The 25,973-nt window shown below is 43.5% G+C and overlaps 1 protein-coding gene across 1 annotated transcript in view; it reads right to left on the bottom strand.

The window, feature by feature from the left end:
* LOC148903377 (nck-associated protein 5-like) overlaps positions 1-24,177 on the bottom strand; it is a 93,249-nt gene extending 69,072 nt beyond the window's left edge. Inside the window, exons 1-4 of the mRNA XM_089015838.1 lie at positions 24,090-24,177; positions 23,163-23,308; positions 22,289-22,306; positions 17,984-18,079 (exon numbers count right to left, since the gene is read on the bottom strand). Of these exons, the coding sequence (XP_088871964.1) occupies positions 17,984-18,079; positions 22,289-22,306; positions 23,163-23,308; positions 24,090-24,177 (348 nt within the window). The remainder of the gene's footprint in view (positions 1-17,983; positions 18,080-22,288; positions 22,307-23,162; positions 23,309-24,089) is intronic.
* Positions 24,178-25,973: the final 1,796 nt, after the last annotated feature.

Consider the following 25,973-nt stretch of genomic DNA (forward strand, 5'->3'; position numbering starts at 1 on the left):
AGAGACTGATGGACTCAGTCTTGCGAGGCCTAGATTTTGTGTTCGTCTACCTCGACGACATTCTTGTGGCCAGCCCTTCACCAGAGGAACACCTGTCGCACTTAAGGATGGTTTTCAAGCGTCTTGATGCGCATGGCCTTATCGTTAACCCTGTGAAGTGCCAATTTGGTTTGCCCAAGATCGATTTCTTGGGGCACCGCATTTCTCCACAGGGTGCCATCCCCTTACCCGCCAAAGTGCAGGCTGTGGTAAATTTCCCCCACCCAGCCACAGTTAAAGCTTTGCAGGAGTTTTCGGGCATGATAAATTTTTACAACCGATTTCTTCCTCACGCAGCCGACCTCCTACAACCCCTCTACGGCGCCTTGAGAAAAAAGAAGGCTAATGACCCTGTCGAGTGGGCCCCGCAACGAGTGCAGTCCTTTGAACGAGCCAAGGAAGCTCTTGCGGGTGCAACTCTTCTGGTCCACCCGATCTCAACCGCACAGGTGGCCTTGACTACCGACGCGTCTGATGTTGCCGTAGGGGCGGTGGTTGAGCAGCTTGTGGAGAACGAATGGCAGCCCCTTGCATTTTTCAGTCGGAAGCTGCAAGATAACGAACGCAAGTATAGTGTTTTCGACAGAGAGTTGTTAGCACTCTATCTTGCAATGCGCCATTTTCGTTTCCTCCTCGAGGGGCGCCGGTTCACCGCCTACGTAGATCATAAACCCCTTACATTCGCCATGTCCAAGGTGACCGAACCGTGGTCGGCCCGACAGCAACGGCATCTAGCGGCTATTTCCGAATTCACAACAGACATTCGGCATGCGGCCGGCAAATGTAACCCTGTGGCCGATTGCCTGTCACGCACGATCGTGTCTCCAGTCCAGCTCGGGGTGGATTTTTCAGAGATGGCCACGGCCCAATCTGAGGATCCGGACATCCACGAACTCAAGGCAGCAGGCACGGCCCTGAAACTGGAGGAGGTGGCAGTGTGTGAAGGGGGTCCCGCTCTCCTCTGCGATGTGTCTACGGGTCGCACTCGTCCCGTGGTTCCGCAGGAGTGGCGTCGGCGAATTTTTGATTCAATTCATTCCCTTTCACACCCTGGCGTCCGGGCGTCAGTCAAACTACTTGGGGCCAAGTTTGTCTGGCCTGGGTTAAGCAAGGACGTCAGGAAGTGGGCAGCTGCATGCGTGGCATGTCAGCGCGCCAAAGTCCACAGGCACACCCGGGCGAACCTAGAAACTTTTCCGATTCCGGCCAGGAGATTTGACCACGTCCATGTGGACCTGGTCGGGCCCCTCCCTCCTTCGCAGGGTTGCACACATCTCCTCACTATGGTCGATCGGACCACTAGGTGGCCGGAAGCTGTCCCCCTGTCCTCCACAACCTCGACAGACATTGCCCGCGCATTTCTGTCATCCTGGGTCGCACGTTTCGGCACGCCGTCCGATATCACTTCGGACAGAGGCCCCCAGTTTGTGTCCGAGCTCTGGTCGGCCATGGCGCAGTCCTTGGGTGTGCAGGTACACCGCACTATGGCCTACCACCCGCAGGCTAACGGGATGTGCGAACGCTTCCACCGGTCACTGAAAGCCGCGCTACGGGCCGCGCTGTCGGACGGTAACTGGGTCGACCAGCTTCTGTGGGTCCTGCTCGGGTTACGTTCGGCCCCTAAAGAAGACCTTAACGCCGCCCGCAGAGTTAGTGCTCGGTCAACCAATCCGCGTTCCTGGTGAATTTCTGCCTGAAGCTTCGGGTGCACCTTCATTCCCCCTTTTGCCAGCAGAGCCCCTGACTCCAGCACCAATTCACCACTGCGTCCCCAAAATATTTGCTCCGTCTGCTCTTAGGTCAGCCCGTTTCGTCTTTGTGCGTCACGATGCCCACCGCTCTCCCCTCCGACCGCCGTACGACGGCCCGTTTAGAGTGCTCGAACACGGTGAAAAGAGTTTTGTGCTCGATATGGGTGGGCGGAGGGAGGGCATTTCAATAGACAGGCTCAAACCGGCTCATTTAGTTGCAGGCGAGGACGTTTCGCCGGCCCAGGCCCCACGTCGCGGACGCCCTCCGAAATCTCCAGCCTCACCGCGGCATGCCAGGGTTGAGTGTCGTTCCCCCACTGAGGTCTCTCCCGAATCACCTTCACCACCGAAAGACGGACTGTGTAGTCGTTGGGGCAGGCTGGTTAAGCACCCTGCAAAATTTTCACCTTGACCTTCCTTCGGGGTGTTCTGGGGGGGGCCGTGTGGCGGGCACTAGGACCAGGCATCTCACCCAGCAGGTGCAGAGGAGGGGGCGGTTCATGTTACATATATTACACTGCTTTTGCTGTTCAGTTCAGATCCACTTGTTAGCCGTTGGAATAAACACGTCTCCACATTTAGTCGTGTGTGCTCATTCCTCAACGGCTACAACTGCAGGGTTGCGCTTTACTTGCTAACTGTTTACTGTAGCTTTCTGTCTCTAATTCTATTATTCTGCAGACGTGGAGTAAGAAGTATCTCTGGAATCACAAGCGCCCCCTGCCTGTCATGAGGCGGGAGAACTGTTTGCCTCACCTACGCACAGCGTTTTGATAAAAATAAAACAAAATTAACACTGTAGTACAGTGTTTATAATGTACAATGACTCTACATTATATACACCAGCTAAACTGTAGAAATTTAGTTCATATACTAAACGTGTTTGAAGGCTTTAATAGCGATATGCAGAAGGACAGCAATGCGGTCTCACTGCAGAGCAAGCCAGCACAGTAAGCATAGTGATTGCGCAATCCATGGTGAGGATCAGCCGGCTGGTGCCTCACTGCTCGTCCCTGCTTAGTATTTGAATGGTAAATGTGAAAATTCAGCGATTTTGAAAAAAATCCGAAAATGGTGAAGTTAAATGGACAAGAACTTTAAAGTACAAATCACTAAATACATATAACTGTTTCATTTATTTTTTCATTTGATATTTCCATGACAGCTTTCCATGATGACAGGTGAGGCACTGCCACCCCTGCCTCCACTGACTGCACGTCACTGCGTGGCTGCTCCCAAATATTCACATAATCTTCTACTTTACATAGCTCCTTGCCTTGGAATCAAAGAGTGCTCATTTAAGCTGTCACAAACTGGAACAATTGAGCATGGGCTGGGCATTGAGCTGTGTTTTACCTTGACCACCTGTGTGTCCCTGCTGACAATGCTGGAGACGCTACAGTTGTGAGATTGCTGCAGGAGTAATATCCAAATAGTAATGAAAAGGAGATGGCTTGCGGTGACCTAAGACCCCGGCGACAGGCTTGAGTACGATTAATCCCGGGGTCATAAATGATTTGTCATCCTTTCGCTGCAGACGGTGGGGAAGGTTGCAGCCCCCAGGTGTGCGCGGGCCAACGGCAAGCGGTTTCGACGTGAACGGCTGCTGTAAATCCATCGCTCCCCCAACCTGAGAGTCGAACTGTAAATTACACTCTCCTCAGTCGGCTTTGCGTGTTGAATAATATACGCATTGGTTTACGTACTTTAGCAATCTTCTATTGTCTGAGCAGCATTCCAAATTCAACAGCGCACACTACATTTATAACAAGGTTTGCAGAAATTCGGCAACATGAACTACTTCGATTGCAGTCTTGGAATTCCAAGATGAATTCAGAGCCAGACACGTGCCATATTTACACAATTAATTGCACTAAATCCTTGTTATCTTCTCATGCGCAGTCTTATTTTTAGCAGCTACACCAGTTTGAATGTTTCCAGATGCGTGCTGGTGAGGAATTTTAACACGGGGCTGGTTCTGATTAAACCTCTCAAACGGGGTGACATCAGCAGACTTCTTTTCAACTTTGCAGTGAATCACACTTTTCAGTGAAATGTCAAAGGTCAACTTTATCGATAATCCTCCCTCGTGTATTTTGCCCGATTTGAGCCCAAAAAAATTGATTTCGACATATTTGTGTTACAAACTGTCCTGGAGCAGCACAATCAGGTAATTACGCCGTCGCTATGGGAAAATGTTGCAATGCAAGGACCCGAACTTCCTTTGCTTTGGCCAGCTATTTGCTCTTACAATAACAACACTGTTATATCATTACAACATGTTTACTCAGCTAAAGCTTTTATCTGGGGCACCCCACCCTCATTGACCCCCTGAACCCCCAGCCCCTTCTAGCAATTTATTGTCCCATTCTCTGGCGGCTCTGGAAGCTATTTCTCAAGCGGCACTGGCCAACGGGCTGATTGAAGTGAGGTAGCAGCTTCTTTCGAAGGCTTTTCAATAGCTCACCCATTCGATGCCCTCCACCGCTGAACGCATTACCTTCAGCATGAGCTGTTTGTCACGGCATTGTATATCACACACTGGGCCATTCTACATTGTTCACTTATAGGTCACAAGTTGCATCAACCACATGGGGTGTATTATTCGTGGAGGCGGCCAAACACGCATGCCATTCACGGGTACCCGTGAAGCGTCCACGGAACGTACGGTAAGGAGACTTTTTCAGTCTGGCCTCAAGCCATATGGATGCTGTTAAGGGAAAAGGTTCTGATACTTGTTGATTGATGTCAGTCCTTCCCATCCTTCTTCTCATCTTTTTAAGCAAAGAGAAGACCTAAGAAAGCAGCAAAATGTAGATTTTTGAGGGGATGCAGGGAAGTTGACATCAACTACGGCTGTAGTACCAGATGGATGTTTGGTCACAGCTTGATAGCCCTTGGGTCCTCAAAATTGTCCCTCAGTGACCGCTGTGGCCGTGTACAAAGACAATCATTGACCACTGACTCTACACAATCAGCCCCTGGGCATCACCCCATCCTACACAGAGCATCGCCCCAGACACAAGTGTTCACCTGGGGCCCGGTTCGCCTCATAAAAATCCTAATCACCATTCTGGCCACAGCAAGAGCGCACGCAAGGAACTCAAGGAGTGCCACAAGCGCATCACCATAAACATGAGCGATTGAATCCTGAAAGGTGCACAGCTCATATTGTGTCCTTCAAAACTAACTTCACATGTTAGTGTACATCTTTTTGAGATCATGCTTACTACATTAGGGTTTACTTTAATGAAGCTTCACAACAGTGAAGCTATCCACGAGAAAAATGCATCAAGCCTAGCTAAAATAAAACTATCACAGTTAGTTAGAATGGGGCACTTGTGGGAGTTAACACACCCACAGCTGATTTGTTTCCAGTCCAGTGGAAGCCATTTATAATTCAGCACAGAAGAGATGCAAGGTCTACATTGCGGAGCAGAACCGATTCCCTGCAGTCTTTGCAGGAGATTGGCATGTTAAGGTACGATTATAAGGAATTGCATGAAGATCCCCACTTGTGTGAAGTGGGCCGCTGTCATGTGGACATTTGAAGCCCACTTTCCACCCCGTATTATGTGTCCATGTGTGAAAAATCCACCCTGGGCTTGGGTGTGAGTTAAGGTAAGGTTACCCTAACCCAAACCGTTTGAGGATTTTCCATTTATAAATTGTCCAGGCTGGGCATCAACTAGACTAGAGGTAACTAACATAATTATCTCTTCGCTCGGTGTTACAAGTTTTTAAAAACCCACCTGGGAAATGTCGCAACACCACAAAGATCATGAACGTACCTTTATTATTAAAAGAGTAAGTTGATAGCGAATAGCAACATTACAACCAAACTCGTAAAAATATATCGTAAAACTACTAGCAACATTGCAGTTTAAATCAGTCATATATTTAATTTTTAACACAATTCCTTCAAGAGTATCATTTGAATGTGATATTCTTGGCCAGAAACATTGCATTCAGTGTCAAGTTGAACATACAAGGATTTTTCTGTAATTATTGAATATGTCTGGTGGTACCTGCTCTGACCACGTTGTAATGATCCGTTTAAAGGACAATCGACGTCTGCGGAGAAGTTGTGTCCCTAATTTGTAAAATGGCTTCAAATGACATCTACTGAGCGTATTTTAATAAGATTCCACCGCATATAGCTATATTTTACCTTTTAAGACTCGCGCTGAATATTCAGGAAGTCTTGTTTTTGAGTTGGTGACGAGTCCGTGCGTGACGTCACGAAAGGAATGCCCCTGACCGAAAAAAGACGCATTGTAGTGGTCCTTCCATCACGTCAATGTATTTTGCTGTACTTGTTTGGTCGGGGGACCTCGTGTTGCACCCAAAAGCCGCCAGAAGAGGGCATCCAAGCTCCATATAAGGAATTTATCAGCCTGTGGAAAAGGAGGTGGCCACAGGAAGTCGCCATTTTGTGCCTCTTTTTCGGTGAGACATTTCCCCTCAATGTTGCCTCATAATGGCACTGAATAAATTATTTAATCGATTGCAAACGTGTATGGTTTCCTCTTCAGAACTATTTGAATCATATTCATAACTGGATGTGTAACAAGAAAGCATATTCTCCGAATCTGAAGCCTTTGTTTTGATTCTCCAGCAATGCAAGACGTCTTGGCGTGACGTCACAAACTGGGGGCATTCTGAAAATGCTCAATTCGCAGCTCAATTTTTTGCAGATTTTGGACACTTTAAGTCATTTTTATTGCATGTGAATAAAAATATCATACTGCGTGTTCTGGGTATTTTAGATGCTATAAAACGTTTTTCTGATGTCAGTTAAGAAACAAAAAAGTGATGTTGGTTGTCCTTTAAGGTACAACAGGAGTTTTGGGACAAAAAGTAATGAGTCAAAATTATTTCTTACCTGCAAGTAAGATGGAAAATTAGGAGACAAATGTCATGAAGGGGGAAAAGCAGGTTCTTTGCAACACCTTGTTATATGGGAAAGGTGGCGCCACTTGAGTCAAGACAGACGTCTCGGTTTATGATGTCTCAGTTCTGCTGCTTCGCATAAAAGCACTTTAGTGAAAAATTAAAGGAGTGGTGATGCCAGACAGGATTTTAACTATTTTCACAATGCGACATACAGGCCAACTCTGCACAGGCTCAATCAAGAATATGCAAATGTGCACTGTGTGACATATCCTGCAGCCACGCGGGCAGGTGATTTCCTATGTACAATGCCGCCCAGGGTGAGTCTGCAAGACAGGCTCCCTCCATCGTTTTGTATTGGTCAAATGACCCTTTGAAGCTGTCAACAATGAAGAAGTATACAAGCCCCAGGGACGCTGGGTCAGGGCTACTACAGGGTCAGCTGGGACACACGCACACACACACACACGCACGCATGCACACGCACAAACACGCACACGCGTACAGTGAACAAATAGTCAATGCGCCAAACTCCAGGGATGCTCACGTACAACCTACGTGTTTTATGTATATTTACGCTAGCTGTGCATGGGTTGTCATCATGCATACCTACTGTGCCTCAAAGGTTACAATAAGTATACAAATCATGAAGGTATTAATATCTGTATGACCACAAGTAGCTGACATGTCAGAATCACACACATTCATCATTAGGTAATTCTTTTTGCAACTAATTTCATTTTTATCCATCAGCATTAATGGTTGATCTTGAAACAGCCTATTACAAAACTGACACTTTTACAAGCAGTGTTGCACAACTGTGGCACTCCACCCAACATAGCCTCAATATTTAGGAAGTGTGTCTATGCTGGCCTCCGAGCTAATCTATGCAAAGCTCTAAAGCAGAAACAGTGTGTTTAAAGCCAATAAGGCGCCATCAAAACCAGGGCAGAGTTAATTAATCATCTCGGCATCCTTTTCATGGCCCTCCCATGACTGTCCCAAGGGTGTGTGTGTGTGCGTGTGCGTGTGCGTGTGTGTGTGTGTGAGTGCACACGCGCATGCACGTGCTTGTGCGTGTAGAGAAGCAGCAGGGTGGTGCAGCTTGCAGCTGGGGGGTATTTGCATAGAGTAGGAGTGGGTAGCAGATTGCAATGTAATCCTCAAGATACTTCCAATTTGCCAAAATATAAAAAATGAGCACCATTGAATCCCATGCATGAATATAATTGACTGTATTACTGTAATCGTTGTACTAAATTCATCCTGTCTACTTGATATCTAATTTAAAGCAGATTCTTTACTTACAGTGTATTGCAGGTGTTCAAGTACCTGACATGTTTCGGCGTATACTTCCGCCTTTGTCAAAAAAGACGAAGGCGGAAGTATACTTCGTCAGTAAAGAATCTGCTTTAAATTGTATTACTGTAAAATGAAGTATAAATTGTGGCAATTTTGTATTTACACTTTCTTGTTTCGCTTATTTTAGGGTAGTATGACTACATGTTACCGGTAATCAAGTAACTTTAAATCTTATTTGAATGGAGCCTGTTGATGCCGATGGGATCATTACTATTGATTATTATCAATTATTATTTTTTTCCATTTTCATTTTCCAAGCCAACTGAAAAAGAGGAAAACTAGGCTTGTTCGCTCAGTTGAACATGGAGGACATAAATATCTGCGACCAGTTGCACCTTTAGTATATGTACTGAATATCTTTCATCGGATTGCCAGTAAAAGTGTATAAATAAATAAATAAATAAAAATAAGTGTGAGAGAGAGAGAGAGAGAGAGAGAGAGAGAGAGAGAGAGAGAGAGAGAGAGAGAGAGAGAGAGAGAGAGAGAGAGAGAGAGAGAGAGCCCTGGAGGCCCAACAAAGTTGCATTCTGATCCAAACTACATGGGTGACAATGTATTTCAAGTTTTAGTGGGTCAGTGTGTACATGTGAGGAGGTTCGAGTTGGGATTTAGAGGTGGGGGTGGTGGGGGGATGCTGACGTTCTCTGAAGATAATCTGGGCATGACAGTGAAATAGGATGGAAAAATTCAATCATGCATCAAAAGGTTCGCTAGTTCCGCGCTTTTTGTCTCACTCCTTCTCTTTTAACGAGTCATTAGTCACCATTCAGTTCCTGTTAATGTAATTAGACATAAGATAGATGGCGTTACAGAGCTCGGCGGAGACTTATAGCATGTCAGTAAAAATGTAATACTGCAATGCACCCCTTGTACAAAGAGAAATGAAGCATGAAAACGCCTCTCTGCTTGCATCGTCCCCCCAAAAAAGATCTTTTTTTCAACATCACGCCAGAATGTTCGGCACATTCCACACTGCTTTTGAAGACGTACAATCCAGGAGCATGGTCGAGATATGGAGCAAGTCAGGATGTGGCGCGCAATTATTTGCATCACAGCTTGTCTGCAAGTGACCTACATTCATGCTCCACAGATATGGTTCCCTATGCGCACAGTGCACCACAGATAAGATCAAATAACTTCGCATAAAAATATTGGAATGTCACTGATCGGAGTCAAACCATAAACGCACATGCATACTTGCTTATACATCCTCGAGCTGGCCCCAAAAAGTCATCATCTTCTAAGCTCCTGAATTTCGCGCCTGAGCAAATGTCCCGTATGTGGTTATAAATTCGCCCAGACTGGAGGGCAGCCTGATTATCAGTGCCCCAGTTTCTTCTTCAACGGATGGGATGGAGGGATGACACTCACCGCCAGTTGTTCAAGCAGAGGAACATTCCTGATCCTATGGACCTGGCTCATCCTCGCTCATGTCTGCTACTTGCCTTCTGCCCCTTTTTCCACCTAATTCCCCACTTCTTCCCCAGCTGAGTTCCAGCTGCTCTGTGTGGATGTGTGCTTTCTTCGTGGTGTGTCCGTTTGTGTCTGTGTGTGTTGTCGCGGGCAGTCAAATGTCTTGTCTAAAATCATGTCTGCCCCCCAAATTTAATCATCCTCATGGGTGTGCTTTAAGTGTTTTCATGTTTCAAATACAGTGAGCGATAACTCTGCATTTTCAATCATATTGGATGGACCACTGGATATGCCTCATGCTGCTCCACAATGAGGCTTGTGAACAAACAATGAAGTTATGAAACCTCATTGGTTCCGGGATCCCCGAGAAATGGTCTTAAAACAGGTCATGTTTGTAATTTAAATGAATGGAAATATAATGAATCGGTTTGAGGCCAAAAACAAAATTATGCTGAAGAATGATTTTTTTAAACTACCCTTTCCGTCATCATTGCTGATTGAATGAGAGACTGCCGACTTTTGCCAACAGATGGAGATATTTTGGCCTTTTGCTGCAGAGGGAATGACTCTGGTTTCCAGTTGACAGCAATGCGCCATCCAAAAAAGAATAATAATGCGGTGTAAGAAGTGGCACATCTATATACCATAGTCGCTGGCTTCTCTATGCTATGTGAAGACCTTTTGTACACTGAAATTAAGCCAGAAATGCAAGAGTTTTTTGGGGGGAAACTTTTGTTTAGACTCAAACTTCCACTGTACGCAGAATACACTGAGAACACTTAAGAAGAAAAAGAGGGAACCTTTACATGTGTACATCAAATACTTCATCCTCTATTTTTCTGAAACTAATTATAAAAACACTGACAACATAACTTGTTAAGTCTGTGTTCGTTTAAAAGCAGACTCATCTGTAACTGCCTTTACTTACTAAGTGGCCCTTCTTACTGAATTATTAGACTGCTGTCTACCAGAGAGCATAAACTGTTGGCTGCGGTGATGATTAATATGAGCCGAGAGCCAGGTAGTGTTTTGCTCATGTGACATGCCGAGCCGGGCAAAATTTATGACCAAAGCGGCATGGTTGCAAGTTTTTCAGTCGAACTGTATGAAGGTGCAGGTTTGCAATCGGACCGTGACATATATTCCTGAAAATTACCGTATTTTCCCATGTATAAGGCACACCCAAAAGACTTAATTTTCTTCAAAAGATGCTCTGGCGCCTCATTCAGCGCTGCGCCTTATATGTGAAGTAATATTGAGCCACAACAGGTCTTGCAACTACTGTCAGCAGCCCCCGACTCCATTTCCCCTTGTAATGGTAGTAACTAACCACAGCCTCTACTGTAGTGCCTTATTATGTGGTGTGCCTTATATTTGGAAAACCTTTATATATTTATATATCATATTTCCAAAACTTGTTTCATTCATTGAAGGTGCGGCTTATAGGGTGGTGCACCTTATATATGGAAAAAGTTTGAAAATACACCATTCATTGGGGGTGCGCCTTATATTCCGGAAAATACGGTAATTGTTTTCAGCAATTACCATTGTTTTGTTTTCAGCCACTCATCCACTCATCTTGTTTATGAAATAGATTGCTGAATATGTCTTCATCTCAGACATGGGTTTCAAACAAGTAAAAAGTCATGTCGTGCACTTGTGCAATAGTCCATCATGAAAATGCGTGTCATCAAAAATGAAGTTTCTCCTCATGCATCCTTTAGAACTGCATTACTTGGCAGCGACCATAAACCATCTCTTAATGATGATCTCACAGCACACATTCAGTCATCAACTAAAGAGAGAGAAATCATTGAATGAACCTTCACACACGCGCACGCACACACACACACACACACACACGCACGCAAACACGCACACACACACGCACGTGCACACACATCCCTCTAAATCACCATGGTTTTTAATCTGCGCAACCAATCCTGTTAGCCTATGCTTGGAAGACGCAAACTCATTTCCATACTATAAACAAATGTAAATTTTGTTGTTGACTTCCTGCCACCACACCACAACTGGGACATTGATCGTCATTCTGATCGGAAGAGTTGATTATCTTTTTTTATATTAAAAATAATACACATAATGTGCAATACTATAAATCCTGGATATCCTAATTTATGATTATATAGATTCAACATACACTTATATCAGGGGTCTCAGATTCAATTTACCCGGGGGCCGCTGGAGGCAGAGTCTGGGTGAGGCTGGGCCGCATCATGATTTCCACAAGAAAAGCATAGATAAAACATTCCAAAGTTCTCAAAATCTTTATTTTCAACACACACAAAATGAATTAAATGAATAAATGGAAAAATTAATAAAAAATAAATTAACCATTAATACATAAATAAAATAATTAGAATGATCATAAGACAGATACAGACAACTGAGAAAACCACAGGAAAACAAATTATTTTAAATGTCTGCATTAATAGTTTTTTAACCTTTAGCTTTCTTAACATAAAGAAAATATTGAATATGAACTGTCAAACATGGCTTTTCTTGCCTACTTGTTCAGATTCACACACAAGTTTCATCATCAATCATGCGGGCCTCACTAACATTAATCTTTCATATCAAGGCGGGCCGCAAAATATTCTTTGGGGGCCGCAGTTGGCCCGCGGGCCGTGAGTTTGAGACCCCTGACTTATATGTATGTTTGATCTTACTTTGATATATATTAAAGAATGTTTATTGACAACTGTACGACCCTGTTCCATTAATCTAATGAGATTAGTAATAACGTTTTTTGAAATTTTCTGGATAACTGTCCAATCAATCTGCAGCACAAAATGCAGGCTGTCACCAGAAAAGACCTTAATAAAGACGGAGAAGTGTCCAAACAAAACAGTTGCACATCCTAAATAATTTGTAGACACGGATGCAGAAAAGATAAGAGAATCATGATAACAAACAATCAACTTTGGTGACTTTCCGTGAGCATTATTATTGAGTTGAAACACGCAACCCGGAGCAGAGGTCAGAGATTTCACTGTTCGGCAGAGGTTCAAGTGCATTTGTGCCAAGCTGAGAAAATATCAGGTCAGTTAGAAAGGTTGGCGGCCACCCAAAGTGCTTGGAATTACCTTGCGTCTCAGCTAATTTCCCTGTGAAGCAAATTTTCTACAATCTTCTGTAATTGGTCCCAAAACAGAGGTGAGTGGTGACAGAGAATCCAGCAAGCTGGAAATAAATGCTAATACTCAGGCGAAGGATTTAAAACATGTGTGACTCTACACATCCAAGTTTTACAGGCAGTTGTGCTCTAACCGGCTACTCCAGAATGAAGTGGCAGCAAAAAAATTAAAGGGTTGGGTCGGTCCAGTAATGACTCTGAAAACAACGTCTGAGAAAACAAAACAATTCTTCCTAAATGACTCCTTTTAATGTCAGTTTTATCCTTCCTGGCAGTGCGGGAAACAATCGGATTTCAACAGGTTTCTCTTGCAAAGTCACTCATCTCCTTAGTTTAGTTCCCAGTCTGAATTAGAGCTAATTATGAGCTATTTTTACTGATACTCGTTCATCCTTGTAACCTGATATATAGGCTCAGAGAAAAGGATTTGTGGAATATATTGTTTGAGTGACTCCTTACAATCTGCAATATGGAGCTTTTGCGATTACTATTAACTTCCCCCATGCTCTTGTGCAGTGTTTTCACTTTTGCCTCTTGTTATCCGCACACATCAGACTCAAGCAAATACAAAACAAGTGCAGATGAGAGCGCAAGCAAGGATGTGCAGCGAGGACAGGCTTATAATTCCACGCTTTGAGAAAATGCATTCATCACTGCAAAATTGGCGATAGCGACGAGCCTCTTTTGGTTAGTTATTTATAACAGGAAGTGTTATGGCACTCAATGGAGTTCATGACCACTCATCTAAGCATTCACTTGGCCCATGGTTTCTCTCTCTCTCTCTCTCTCTCTCTCTCTCTCTCTCTCTCTCTCTCTCTCTCTCTCTCTCTCTCTCTCTCTCTCTCTCTCTCTCTCTATATATATATATATATATATATATATATATATATATATCAAAACGATTGCTTTAACGTCATGCCATTCCACAAGATTTTGTGGAAATGTTCTTCTATATTTTATCAATCAAGCAAAAATAAACAAAATGAATGATGTGCTGAATAAATAATTACATCTTAAACTGCGTGTGCAAATGGCAATGGCAAGAGGCATAATGTGTGTGTGTGTGTGTGTGTGTGCGTGCGCGTCTCTGTCTGTGAGAGATAGAGCGTGAGAGAGATAGCAATTTGTACAACAAGTTACATAACATCAAAAAAGCAATTTCATTGTTGTGTACATTGTAATGGGTGAGGGAAAGAGGGGGTTTGTCTCTTTGCCATTTAGCTCACACTTTGCTTCAACCGTGAGAAAATAGTACAGTCCATCCCATCTAATCCACAAATGTCCTTTCACCCTCCACAAAGAAGGAGCAACAAATGTACTTGTTTCATTTTACAGTTCTGAGCACAAAGGTCGCAAATCTAATAAAGATGGACACAAGTGCTTCTCTATCATGTGTATCTAGCTAGCTAGATACACATAATAGAGAAGCAGATAGATAGATAGATAGATAGATAGATAGATAGATAGATAGATAGATAGATAGATAGATAGATAGATAGATAGATAGATAGATAGATAGATAGATAGATAGATAGATAGATAGATAGATAGATAGATAGATAGATAGATAGATAGATAGATAGATAGATAGATAGATAGATAGATGGCAAAATATCACCAAAATCTTACCTCAATAGAACTTTTGGCACACTGAGCCAGTTCTTTCTACGATTGACCCCCTGCCGCACTTTGTCAGTGACCTGGTTTAAAATCTCACTGGCAGCCGCTCACCGTGCACATCCCCGCGTAACGACAAGCGTCTCCACCACAGGCGGATGGCCAGTGATAAAAATAAATAGTCCTATGAAATCAACCCAGCAACACTGCTCTTATGTAATGCTTTGCCCCAGTTACTCCGTGCCCACATTGGGTCCTTCCCAAGCTGTGCCACCTGGTTCAGTTTAGACAATGCACCCAGCCTCGTTGCCAAAAGGAAGCAAGTAGCGTGGTGAATCACATCAGTAAAATGTAGATACCGCTGACTCAGAGTCCACTCCCTTCACACCTTCCACCAACAAAAAGCCTCAAAGTTAATCGTGAATTGAGCCTAAAGCTTTGAGGAAGCCGACAGCTGGATGATTTCTTGAAGAGGGAGGTGTTCCAAATCATATAATCCACGTCAATACTCTTGCGCATGGGAGATATAACACGGGTAACTCAGGTGACTCAAGTAACATGTGACTTTTTGGAACATCTCACTGGATGACGATATTCCAAAGTTCTGCCATTTACGTTTGCTCACCTCCACTCCTCTCTATGGAATCAAAGTGTGTCCTACTGTGTCATTGCGTGTGTTTCTTTTGTTATTTTTATATTCCACTGTGGAATTTAAGGTACAATTATATCCCAAAATAAGGCCGGTATCGCTTTTCAGAAATTGTTAGCCTTCACTGGCTAAAATGGGCCCGTGGTTCGCGGTCACTGGGCCGTCTCAAAGTTTTCACCTTGCATTAGGGAGGAAATGTTTATAAAAGTTATTTTACGCTGTCATTGTGATTCTGCAAGGCTGGACAGTTTCAGTGAGGCTAAATTGCTTGAAGCACTGAAAGGAAATCCTTATATTCGCTACACCTTCAACGTGACTCAGACCTGTCTCGCATTTAAACATGACCCTGTCCAAGCTATTTTTGAACATGTTACAGGCATCCATCTTGGAATCTGCTTACCCTCACTCTGGTCATGGGTGTTTTGGAGTCTATACCAGAGGTCTTGGAGCAGTTGTCAGGGTACACCCTGCACTGTCTGCCAGCTAATCACAGGGCACACATCGATGAACAACCATTCCTGTGAACAATCACACCTCGGGACAATTTTGTATTCCCTTAACCTGCACTGCATGTTTCTGTAATGTGGGAGGAAATCAGAGTAGCCGGAGAAAACCCATTCAGAATAGCCTGCTCACCACCATGATTAAAAAAAAAAACAACAACTCCAAGTTGACTATAAAGTACCACATCTTTGCAATGTATTCAAATGAAAATGGGTTGAAGAGGTTTCGCACATCATTGTTTTACTGAATTGTAGATGTTTGGTGTGAACTCATTGTAGGTAATATGTTACTGCTTATTAACGAGGGGATAAGAAATAATAAATCCAGTGGCCCATTATTCTCCACTGACACTACGACACGAACCGGTGATTCATATTTCCTGCATAGCAACGGCTTTCATATACACATATGAGACATGGGAGTGATTATGGCTACGGCTGAGAGGAGGGTGGGGTTAAATGCAACACAATGCAGTGCTTGGCTGCACTTGACATTTCAAAGAGGCACTTGCCAAAAGATTCACTTTCAGTTAACCGAAGGGTACAGTAAGTTTCCACCTCTGACAATTGCCAGTCAATCAACTGGCCACGGCTCTGTTGTGCTTCCCAAACCTTGCACATATGTGCATGGCACCATACCATGCGGGGGCTTTAATGATTGAAAGAAAGAAGACGTAATAGGACATGTGACAAAACTGCAGTGAACGCTCCAATGGAGCCGTTTCTGTCAATGAAACCCGCATGAGGCATTTATGTACACGAAAGTGATAGGTTGTTCATTTTGTACACAAGGCTCCAAATCCATCTCTTCATACTACCACCATGATGTTGCATTGACAAAAATCAGCAATACCATCCAAAACATGACAGCAGACACATGTCTACATCATCCATAAATGAAGCGTCTCCAGCAGGTCCAGAATGCTGCTGCTCGCCTCTTGACTTGTACTCGTAGGAGGGAGCACATAACTCCTACTCTGGCTTCCCTTCACTGGCTCACTATTCCCTATAGTTCTTTTCAAGATCTTATTATTTGTCTTCAAATCTTTAAATGGCCTCTGTCCTTATTACCTCTCCGAGCTCATCCACCCCTACACACCTTCCCGGCGCCTAAAGTCTGCTGACCAGACATCAATATATAAATAATAAAATACAAATAAAAGACAAAAACTAATCGGAGGCTCAGAGGGGATGGAGCCTTTTCCGTTGCTGCTCCCACTCTCTGGAATGACCTGCCACTGAACATTCGGCAAGCCCCCTCGCTGCCCATCTTTAAAACCTGTCTCAAAACTCACTTGTACTCTTTGGCATTCGACTCAGCATGATTCCGACTTGATCTTGGTTTCACTCCCTGATGCTTTCTTCTATCTTTGTGACTGCTTTATGTCCTGTATGTGATAGCTGTCCATGTTAAGCGCTTTGTTCCAGCTTCAGCTATTGTTAAAGCGCTATATAAATCAACATGTATTGTATTGTGTTCAGATCGATGAAAAGGTTTCTTCAGCCGTCATCTGTACTTTTTTCAAAAAAGTACAGATAACGGCTGAAGAAAACTTTTTTGAAAAACTTTTTTGAAAAAAAGTACAAATGCCGGCTGAAGAAACCTTTTCATCGATGGACCACTCCTGTACGACTGAGAGTTTACACAGACGTATTGTGTTCAGAGAGGATAGAACATGACCAAATATTAAACATTGAAATAAAAACATATCACATTCACCAGAAATGCTCAAGATTAAACATGTTAATGTGGATCACAACAGTTGTGTTTTTTTCTAGTCGAACAGTTTTGCTCTGACCAACTGATCAGCGGATAAATGCCAATGCTCTGAGGACTCAACTGAAATCTGATCCAATCGCTCGCTAATCCAGTTTGAATTATGTGGCCGAGCACTACCGATTAAGACGAGATTGAAGTGTTTACAACACTTGGCTGCAACACACAGAGATTGAAATCTAAATGGACAAGCAAATCTCACCTCCCCGTTCATGTACTCAAAACAGTGCAGCCAACAGAAATTTGATGACATAAAGACAATTTCATGAAGCAAATTAGTACATAATTACAATTTAGGTTGTAAATCAATACTCCTCTCTATGGAGTCAAAGTGTGTCCTACTGTTTCATTACGTGTGTTTCTTTTGTTATTTTTATATTCCACTGTGGAATTTAAGGTACAATTATATCCCAAAATAAGGCTTGCACGGTATTGCTTTTCAGAAATTGTTAGCCTTCACTGGCTAAAATGGGCCCGAGCACTACCGGTTAAGATTAGATTGAAGTGTTTACAACACTTGGCTGCAACACACAGAGATTGAAATCTAAATGGGCATGCAAATCTAACCTCCCCGTTCATGTACTCAAAACAGTGAAGCCAACAGAAATTTGATGACATAAAGACAATTTCATAAAGCATATTAGTAATTACAATTTAGGTTGTAAATCAGTACTTCTGATGCTGCTTCAGAGAAGAGACTACCCACACAGAAAAATGATATCTTCCCCAGAGACTGACTAAGCATGAGAGATATTTGTATGAGCAATGAGCGCATCCTGAACCTGAAGAACGTCACAAGAAGTATGGTTCTATATTTCTTACCGGAGGGCTGGTGGAAAAGCCTTTTACTTGATTGTTACTCTCCACATTTCTGCTGAAGGCTCCTCTGTCCGGCAGCGTCTCAAGCACCTGGGCGCTCTGCAGGGAGGGAAAGGGGTGGAGAAAGAGTCACCACCACCTTACGTCCGGCAGCTTTTCATTCTTGTTGAAATTTTCACCTTCTACACAAGATCAGAGTCCAAGTTCCCTCCCTTTTCCCTTCGCAAAGCTCGATCTTCCCACCCCTTCCACCCACCCTGAGCCCTTTGTTTTTCTAGGCCTCTCCAAACAGCGCTGGGAACCAGTTCGACCTGGCTAAGGCCACAGCCGAAGATAAACACTTCACTTTATGCATACTACTCCTGTACAAAGAGACCCGGCCATTGCTGGGCAAAGAGGACTCACCATACTTCCTCACCGCCAAGGGAAAGGTCAAAGTTCAGATGATGGATGTCCTGGGGGCAATGGCCTTAACAATGTGACCTCTTACCTGCTTAGCAAATTCTAATATAGCTGGTCATTAAATTAATACAAAGATGATTGAAAGCATTCAAAAGACTTTGAATCGTGTCGTTGGTGTGCCCGTGTGGCAGGAGCTGCATTGCAAGGCCTCCACTGCGTGAGTGCACTTGTCAAACATCCTCGCACATCAGCATGACACATCCTGTTCAGTGTCACACCACCAAATCCAAAATGATCGACGCGATGCCTCAGTACACCACGATGCATTTTCAAACCCGCTGCCCCATTTCTAAATGTCCACAGGCGGTCTGTGGAAGCCGACTAATCAGTGAACAGGATGTGAGATATGCAGCCTTTAAAGACTGACTTCACATTGTAGGATAATTACAGTACATGTTTAAAGCTTAGATTTCATGTAAATGAAACAGCCTGCAGCTTCACTTAGTGCAGGGAAAGTGGATGTATGTGTTGGAGGGTTGTCGTGGTGTTGGGGGCAGTGGTGTCATGAGAAATTGTCAGCTCTGCACCTGATTGCGCTGACCTGACGGCGAGAGAATAGTGCCTTTTTCGTCATGGCACAGGAAGTGCCTGGGAGGAGGTTGTGGACTAATCGGAAGTGATAAGTAAACACATAATTGTGTTCGATCAGATAAGGAAGCTGATAAAATATTCTATCATTTGTTGAACAAACCAAACAATGATTTGCCTCCACTCTACTTGCCTGTTGGAGTTGGAAAGTGCAATAATCGTAGAGACACACAACTTGGAGGGAATTCCAGTTTTCGTAAAAATAAAATGGAAAGTTTTATGGCTCTCCCTCTCTTACTCCCTCTCCCTCGCTCTCTCTCTCTGCTCTCTCTCTCTCTCTCTCTGGCAAAGGGAGGGTTGTACAGTTTTTACTGCGTTATTCTGGACTGTCCTCCCTCCCCCCTGATTTCCTGTGATTTACACCTAAAGCAATTACTGGTATGTTAAAGCGTCTGGCGGTGACCTCCGCAGAGTGACACGTGTCGACGCCTACAGCGTACGCAACCCCCAGCCGGCCATCCAGCCAGTCGGTGGTGTGGAAAGGAGGCAATCAAAGAAGGCCAGGAGGACTCTGACATCTGGGAGTCTTTGTGCTGGAAGCCTAATTAGATACCAGGATGATGGGTGGTAGTTTGTGCATCAGTGTGTGTGCTTGAGTTAAAGGTTGGAAGAGCGGTCTCTCTTTTTTTATAAACATCTGCTGCAGGAACAAGAGGGGGGGGGGGGGGTGCAGACAGTTTCAAAAAAAACCATGAGGATAATGGGGGATAAGGGATAACAGCTTAATGAGAACACTTAGGCCAACCGAGTGCTTGCTTCTCTGTAACAAACTGTGGATAAAGAGCAATGAGGCCATGACTATGGATTGTCATGCCTAGGATACTGTCCTTTTGTAAGCTATTCGTTTTCACGCTTTGTTGGTATCATTTTCTTTGAGATACAATCGAATGACGCGTATGGTCCCTTTTGTCAGGACCACAGAAAAAGATCTACGATCTGAACATGACAATGCTCTTCATGTTTATAAACGAATCAAATGGCTCACATCCACTAATCATTCATTTTGGGATAGCCATTTTCTTGTACTGGGCTTTAGTGTGATTAGCACTAACAGACCACATGTTAAAATGGCCATCTGCATGGGGAATACCAGGCCAGAATGATGTGGGGGGGGTGACCGCAGATCAAGCACTTAAATCTTTACACCACTTTGAAAAGTTTTCGACAAAGAGGCCAAATAAGTATTGGTGAAAGAAAAGACAGTTTGCTATACAAGGAATTTAATCGTAGTGCTATCCAACTCCAGAACAGGGTTCATTGTGCCAGTGAGAGGTCATCCCAAGTATCCTGACTGTTTTAATCCACACATTGACACGTGAATGACTGCAATGATAATCCATTGGACATATTTGCTAGCTGGGGTGGGGTGAGGGAGGTATGTGGGAGGGTACCTAGAAATGATGCTTGGGGCTTAGGCTATTACTTTCCATTCATCGAGTGTGTGACATTGGGTTTAATGTGCAGAGAGAGTGATCCCATCTGCAGCAGCACAGATGGTCCATGCTGATCGGACATTTCGGGTCCCTCTGCTGGTCGACCTGTCTGAGTCTATGAGATCTGATTTGGATTTATCATGGCCTCCAGCAAATGTAAGCTTGACAAAAAAAATTGTACGTTTTATTTTCTGTGAGCTACCATTTGGTTCCGCTGGTTGCTGGCTCAGCACTTTTACAATAAAGTGCTTGTAACAATTGACAGTGGCACTCATGTTTTTCATGATCCTGCTTCCTGGACATGCAGTACAAGGTTGAGAAATTAAAATAGCTTCTTTCTCATTATAATATTGAAAAGTGTTTCCAAAAAAATCATGACTATTAATGTCTGGGTGTGTCAACCATCAAAGTCAAACAATTCAGCACAATGTGGTTACATTGTCTTATGATTCTATTTGGAAAAGTAACAAGAGACTTTGTAGTCAGAGGTGCAGCAACAGAATCAAGCAGACTCTAAGGTGTAATAATGAACAAACTAGAAGAGGCTGGTGTGATTATCGATAAGCCAGAAAATATAGTCGATATGATTACTACGCACAAAGTCAGGTAATAAATTAACCACACCAGGTGACATCGGGGGGCGGCCCGGTAGTCAAGTGGTTAGCACACCGGCTTCACAGTGCAGAGGTCGCCGGTTCGCGTCCCGGTCCGGCCTCCCTGTGTGGAGCTTGCATGCTCCCCGGACCCGCGTGGGTTTTCTCCGTGTCCTCCGGTTTCCTCCCACACTCCAAAAAACATGCATTGCAGGCAGATTGACCACTCCAAATTGTCCCTAGGTGTGAGTGTGAGAGTGACTGTTGTATGTCTTTGTGTGCCCTGCGATTGCCAACCAATTCAGGGAGTCCCCCGCCTCGTGCCCGAAAACAGCTGAGATAGGCTCCAGCAACCCCCGCGACCCTAATGAGGAATAAGCGGTACGGAAAATGAGATGAGATGAGGTGACATCGGTGAGATATTATCTGACCTTGATGATACACTTAGTACAGTATCATGAAAAAACAAGACGAGACGTTCCTGACATGCAAAATAAATTGTATATTCCTTGAAAGCAAAGATACTGGATACACCTTTATGGATCCCCCTTTGAATCACCAGAACTAAGACGAATCATTTGTGCTTCTTCATCAAACCAAAAAGCTGAACTGACTCTCAATCAACTGTAAGCTCCTCAAATACAAGCCACAATGTACTTAATCAGCGTCCAGAGGCCCAACTTAGATGAGTGACTGAGCCAATTTCCTGAGCAAATATCCTTCAACGAAACAAAGATCGTCTGCTACGTAGATCATGTAAAGTACATGCTGTTCAGTCAGCAGCAAACAGATTAAGTTGCTGCCTTTTGTTCAGCTCAACAGATTGTGTTGAGCTGCACAAAAGGGAGCAATTGAAACACAGGCGGGCAACACGACTATGATCTTGCTTCAAATTCAAAAATAGACCGCCAAGGCCCAGATGGGATGAAGAGGGAAATTTTACTTCCAGCTTCTGGTTGGCATGAGAGATACAACTTCAACTGAACATGATTCTACCAGATGTCTCTCGAGAGCTGGAGAAACAACAGCACAGCAGGCCTCTCAATGGATCAGTCAGGAAGAGCTTCGGTCCAAGTGGGGAATGTTACTAAAAAAAACTCCCAAGTCCAATAATGCAGGGATAGAGCATCTAAACGAAGATCTTCACGTTATTTGTCAAGACATTCATTCAAAGTGTAACCAAAAGGATGTATGACACATACTTAGAAAGCATTAAACATGTTTGTACTCACAGAAAGCCGGAATGCAGACTAGCTGGAATGCAAAACTTAGTCCGCGCCGGAGGGCTGGTGGGATGCCTGCATCTCTGGAACTCCCTCGCCCTCACAAGTGTTGGGACTACAGTGTGATCAGGTGGAATTTGCTTTGATGGCAGTTAAAACATGCTGCTGCAAATTCTTCAGGAAGCTTTGCAGGGCCGTGGGTCTGTAGGGTTGTCTGCAGCAATACCCAATGAGACTTGTAAATACACACCGGGAGGGCGGGCTGGGGCAGGAGAAGAGTGAGGAGAACTTCCACATGACATCACCCAGCAGCTGTTGACAACTTTGTGTTGATGAACTCCAGCGTGGTCGAGGTACACCGCAGAGTGACAGATTCAGCACATGTTTTTTGGGGGGGTATACAAACACAAAAGCATTAGGCCTACTATGCGCGGAATTCCTTGACTGGGGGGGACAATGTGTTTTTCTTTGTGATATGAGCTTTCCTTTTGGGGAGTGCCATATGTTTACACAGTCTGGGAGCTGCTGAGCTGTTTTCCTGACTCACATGGCCGCTGTTGTGGCATTCCTCAAGCGTGTTGGCTTGGCAGTCTAAGCATGTCTGTCCTGCATTGCCTTCTCATTTAAATGGACGCACATGACTTTTAGGGCCAAGAAGATCTCTTCATGCCGGCCGGGAGCCACTGAAGCTTTGCTTTTCATTGGCTTCTCTGCAGGGTCTTGCATTCCTCTTTGCCATCCACCCTTCACAGCCACAAGGCTCTGCAGTGAACCTCATCCCAAATGTTATATTTGGTGTCTTTCAACTTCTCAAAGGATGCACATTAACTTTAAAACAAATTGCATGTTTGTTAGTTGTTTCTGGATGACAGAGGCAGCTTACTCTTGGCTGACCACTGCCTGGCTTGTGCAACAGCGACAAACAAATGCTCCACTTGAGTCCATCTTTGGCACATTCCACTAAATCATCGACACAGTCACTGGGACCTCGATTCCTTTCTCTTGTTGCACTCTTGCCCCCGAACCTCACTGCATTGTAACAATATTAAGTCAGTGAAAGGACACTGGGAATGATTCAATATGAGAATTATTGGCAGTCAAAAGGTCATCTTTGCAACAACAACAAAAAATATGCTCTGTGTCTGAGCTTAGCCAGTGCAAGTGCACAGTCACGCGCATTCAATTCTAACTAAATGTCACAAGCTAATCACATAATAAAGGTGGTGTGACATTGACTGGAATGTAGTTCAATACTTTAAGAGATCAACAACAATACTGACCGTGGCTTTTCCACTTTGAATTTTCGCCTAACTTGTTGTTTTTAAAAACTAGCTTTTCTGATGTGGTTTCATCTTTTTTTGAAATAACTTCATTGCCAACAGAGAGCAGAAATATCAAATTTGTGCCATAGATAATGGGACGATGTTTTAGCGGTCTTCCAGATTAGGTCTTGCTCTAAAGTTCATCTGGTCAAGAAACACAAATCCTCCCTGCTGCAAAATTAGAAGCTCCCCTTTTCATTCTCTTACACTTGCAACTTGATGTTAGAATGAGAAAGAACTCATCATCTTGGCTCAGGGGAACTGCTGTTTTGATCAATCTGGTCAGTTTTGATGTTCAATCGCCAATCACATTTGAGAGTGCAAAGGAGTCGACGACACAGCAAAATACAATACAGTCTGGAGTGCTTTCCTTATGGAAATCAGACCGACACATAGAAGAAGCACAATGACCCCAACATGGGTTCAGTCTCCACTCAGCGACTGCGTAAAAAGAAGAATGAACGGTTGTCTTTCTCCATGTGCCATACAACTGGCCGTCGACCAGTTCAGGGTGTAGTCTACATTTTTCCCCAAATCAAGTGGTATCCTCTCCAGCTCCCTGGGATGCTTGAACATGTTAAGAATAGAAAAGGATGGATGGTTGGATTCATGGATCTACACATGGCCATTATATATATTTTTTTCTTCGCGTGTACTGGCTTAAAGGCTACAGCAATCTGCCTTCTGAGGGGAAGGATTTTGTGCTGATGTCAGACCCTTTCAAAGAAAAAAAGATTAAGATGGAAAGATCGACTTTACTGTAGATTCAGCAAGACGGAAAGCAGAAGAAGCTCTTTGCAGTTCGACATGTATTACGGCAATAAATCAAGGATGCCTTTTTGGTGTTTCATCTGCATGTGAGGGGGCTTTCTTTTTTTTACGGGGGGCCTTTTCAGCATTGAATAAGACGGGGCATCCTGCCAAATCTTTACCACATGCCACCTTGATTCAATTGAGTTATGGTCAATGATTTCCTGTCGTGGACCTATTTGTGGGAATGGAGCAATCTATGGCATTCCAAAATCCTTCCAGTATATCCTGTCGTTTGCTCTTACAGATGGAAAAAGGATGAGAGTCACACAGTATTTGTTTATTTACCCCATTTTCAAAATGACACCACAGACCAAGTAAGACTTCAATTCAGAAAGCAAGTAAAAACTTGCTTTCACACATGTCAGTTTTACCTCACTTCACATCATTCATTGTTATTTTTTGGGTTATGCCACCATGACACAATACCAGTGAAGGCAAAGAGCAAAAAAAGGAGTTAGTTTCTGTGGTGACGTGGAGTATCAATGCAAGAAGGGGGAGGTTTCTCGAGCGAAATGTTTAAAGGGAGCCAATTGGAGACAATGTTGTGAAGGAAAGTAGGTGGAATCCATCAGATGAATGGGGAAACAGCATTTTTTGGATTGTTTATTTAAATTTCACTTCACAACATTAGATATATTGGAATCAAAGTACGCACTTTTTTGCATTCCAAGTTGTGGTATAAATCCATCCATACAATGTGTGCCATTGTTTTTCCTATATGCATAGTACGTGCCATCAATTTAAAATGAATGTTCTGGGGGAAAGAAACAGAACATTGTACTTGAAAAATTTGGCTAAATAGACTTGACTATAGCAACTTGCATTCTGCAACAGTTTAAATGGGTATTGTTGTACATCCACATTTGCGTTATGTCTCTAGTAGAAGCTTCTATTTGTTCAAAAAGTCTTGATGACAGTTTTTTTTAATGTCCGGATATTGTATATTCTAGTTGTATCAAGTTCATCCTGAATACACTGTCTGTAAGATAAGAATCTGTTTTAAATTAATATAGTATATTCTATCTGACCAAAACAGTTGAAGGTTTCAAAAGTGGTTGCCTGTAGGAACTGTGACGATTTATCTACAATGTGTCGTGTGAGGTTTCACACTCCTTCACTGGGCGCTGTAAATCGAAAGACCTAACTAAGCCATGCGGTCTGGCTCAGGGGCAGCCCACATGTGACCAAAACAAAACAACTATGGAGGGCTGAGGGAAAACCTTTGGATGAAGCGCTCGGCATAAATGGAGACACAGATGTGATAAACTGCTGTGAATTACAATCACACATATACTAAATATGAAAATACATGGAGATTATTTTGCATTGCAAATATGTCAAAGTTAAGCACAGTGGCATGCTGCAAACATGCTTTGACGAACATTTTTTTCTCTGCCTCCACAACTGGAGATGCCCGTTTCCAGAGTTGCCGCTAATTACATTTGAGGCAGGAAAATATATTATTTGGAGTTGTAATATTGATTATATTTATAAAATATTGCACAGCACAGAATTGGGGCTTTATAAAAAAATAAATTAATCGATATAAAAACAAATTA

The sequence above is a fragment of the Hippocampus bargibanti genome, linkage group LG01, assembly GCF_051943395.1.
Source record: "Hippocampus bargibanti isolate YZ-2025 linkage group LG01, ASM5194339v1, whole genome shotgun sequence".
Classification (NCBI taxonomy): Eukaryota; Metazoa; Chordata; class Actinopteri; order Syngnathiformes; family Syngnathidae; genus Hippocampus; species Hippocampus bargibanti.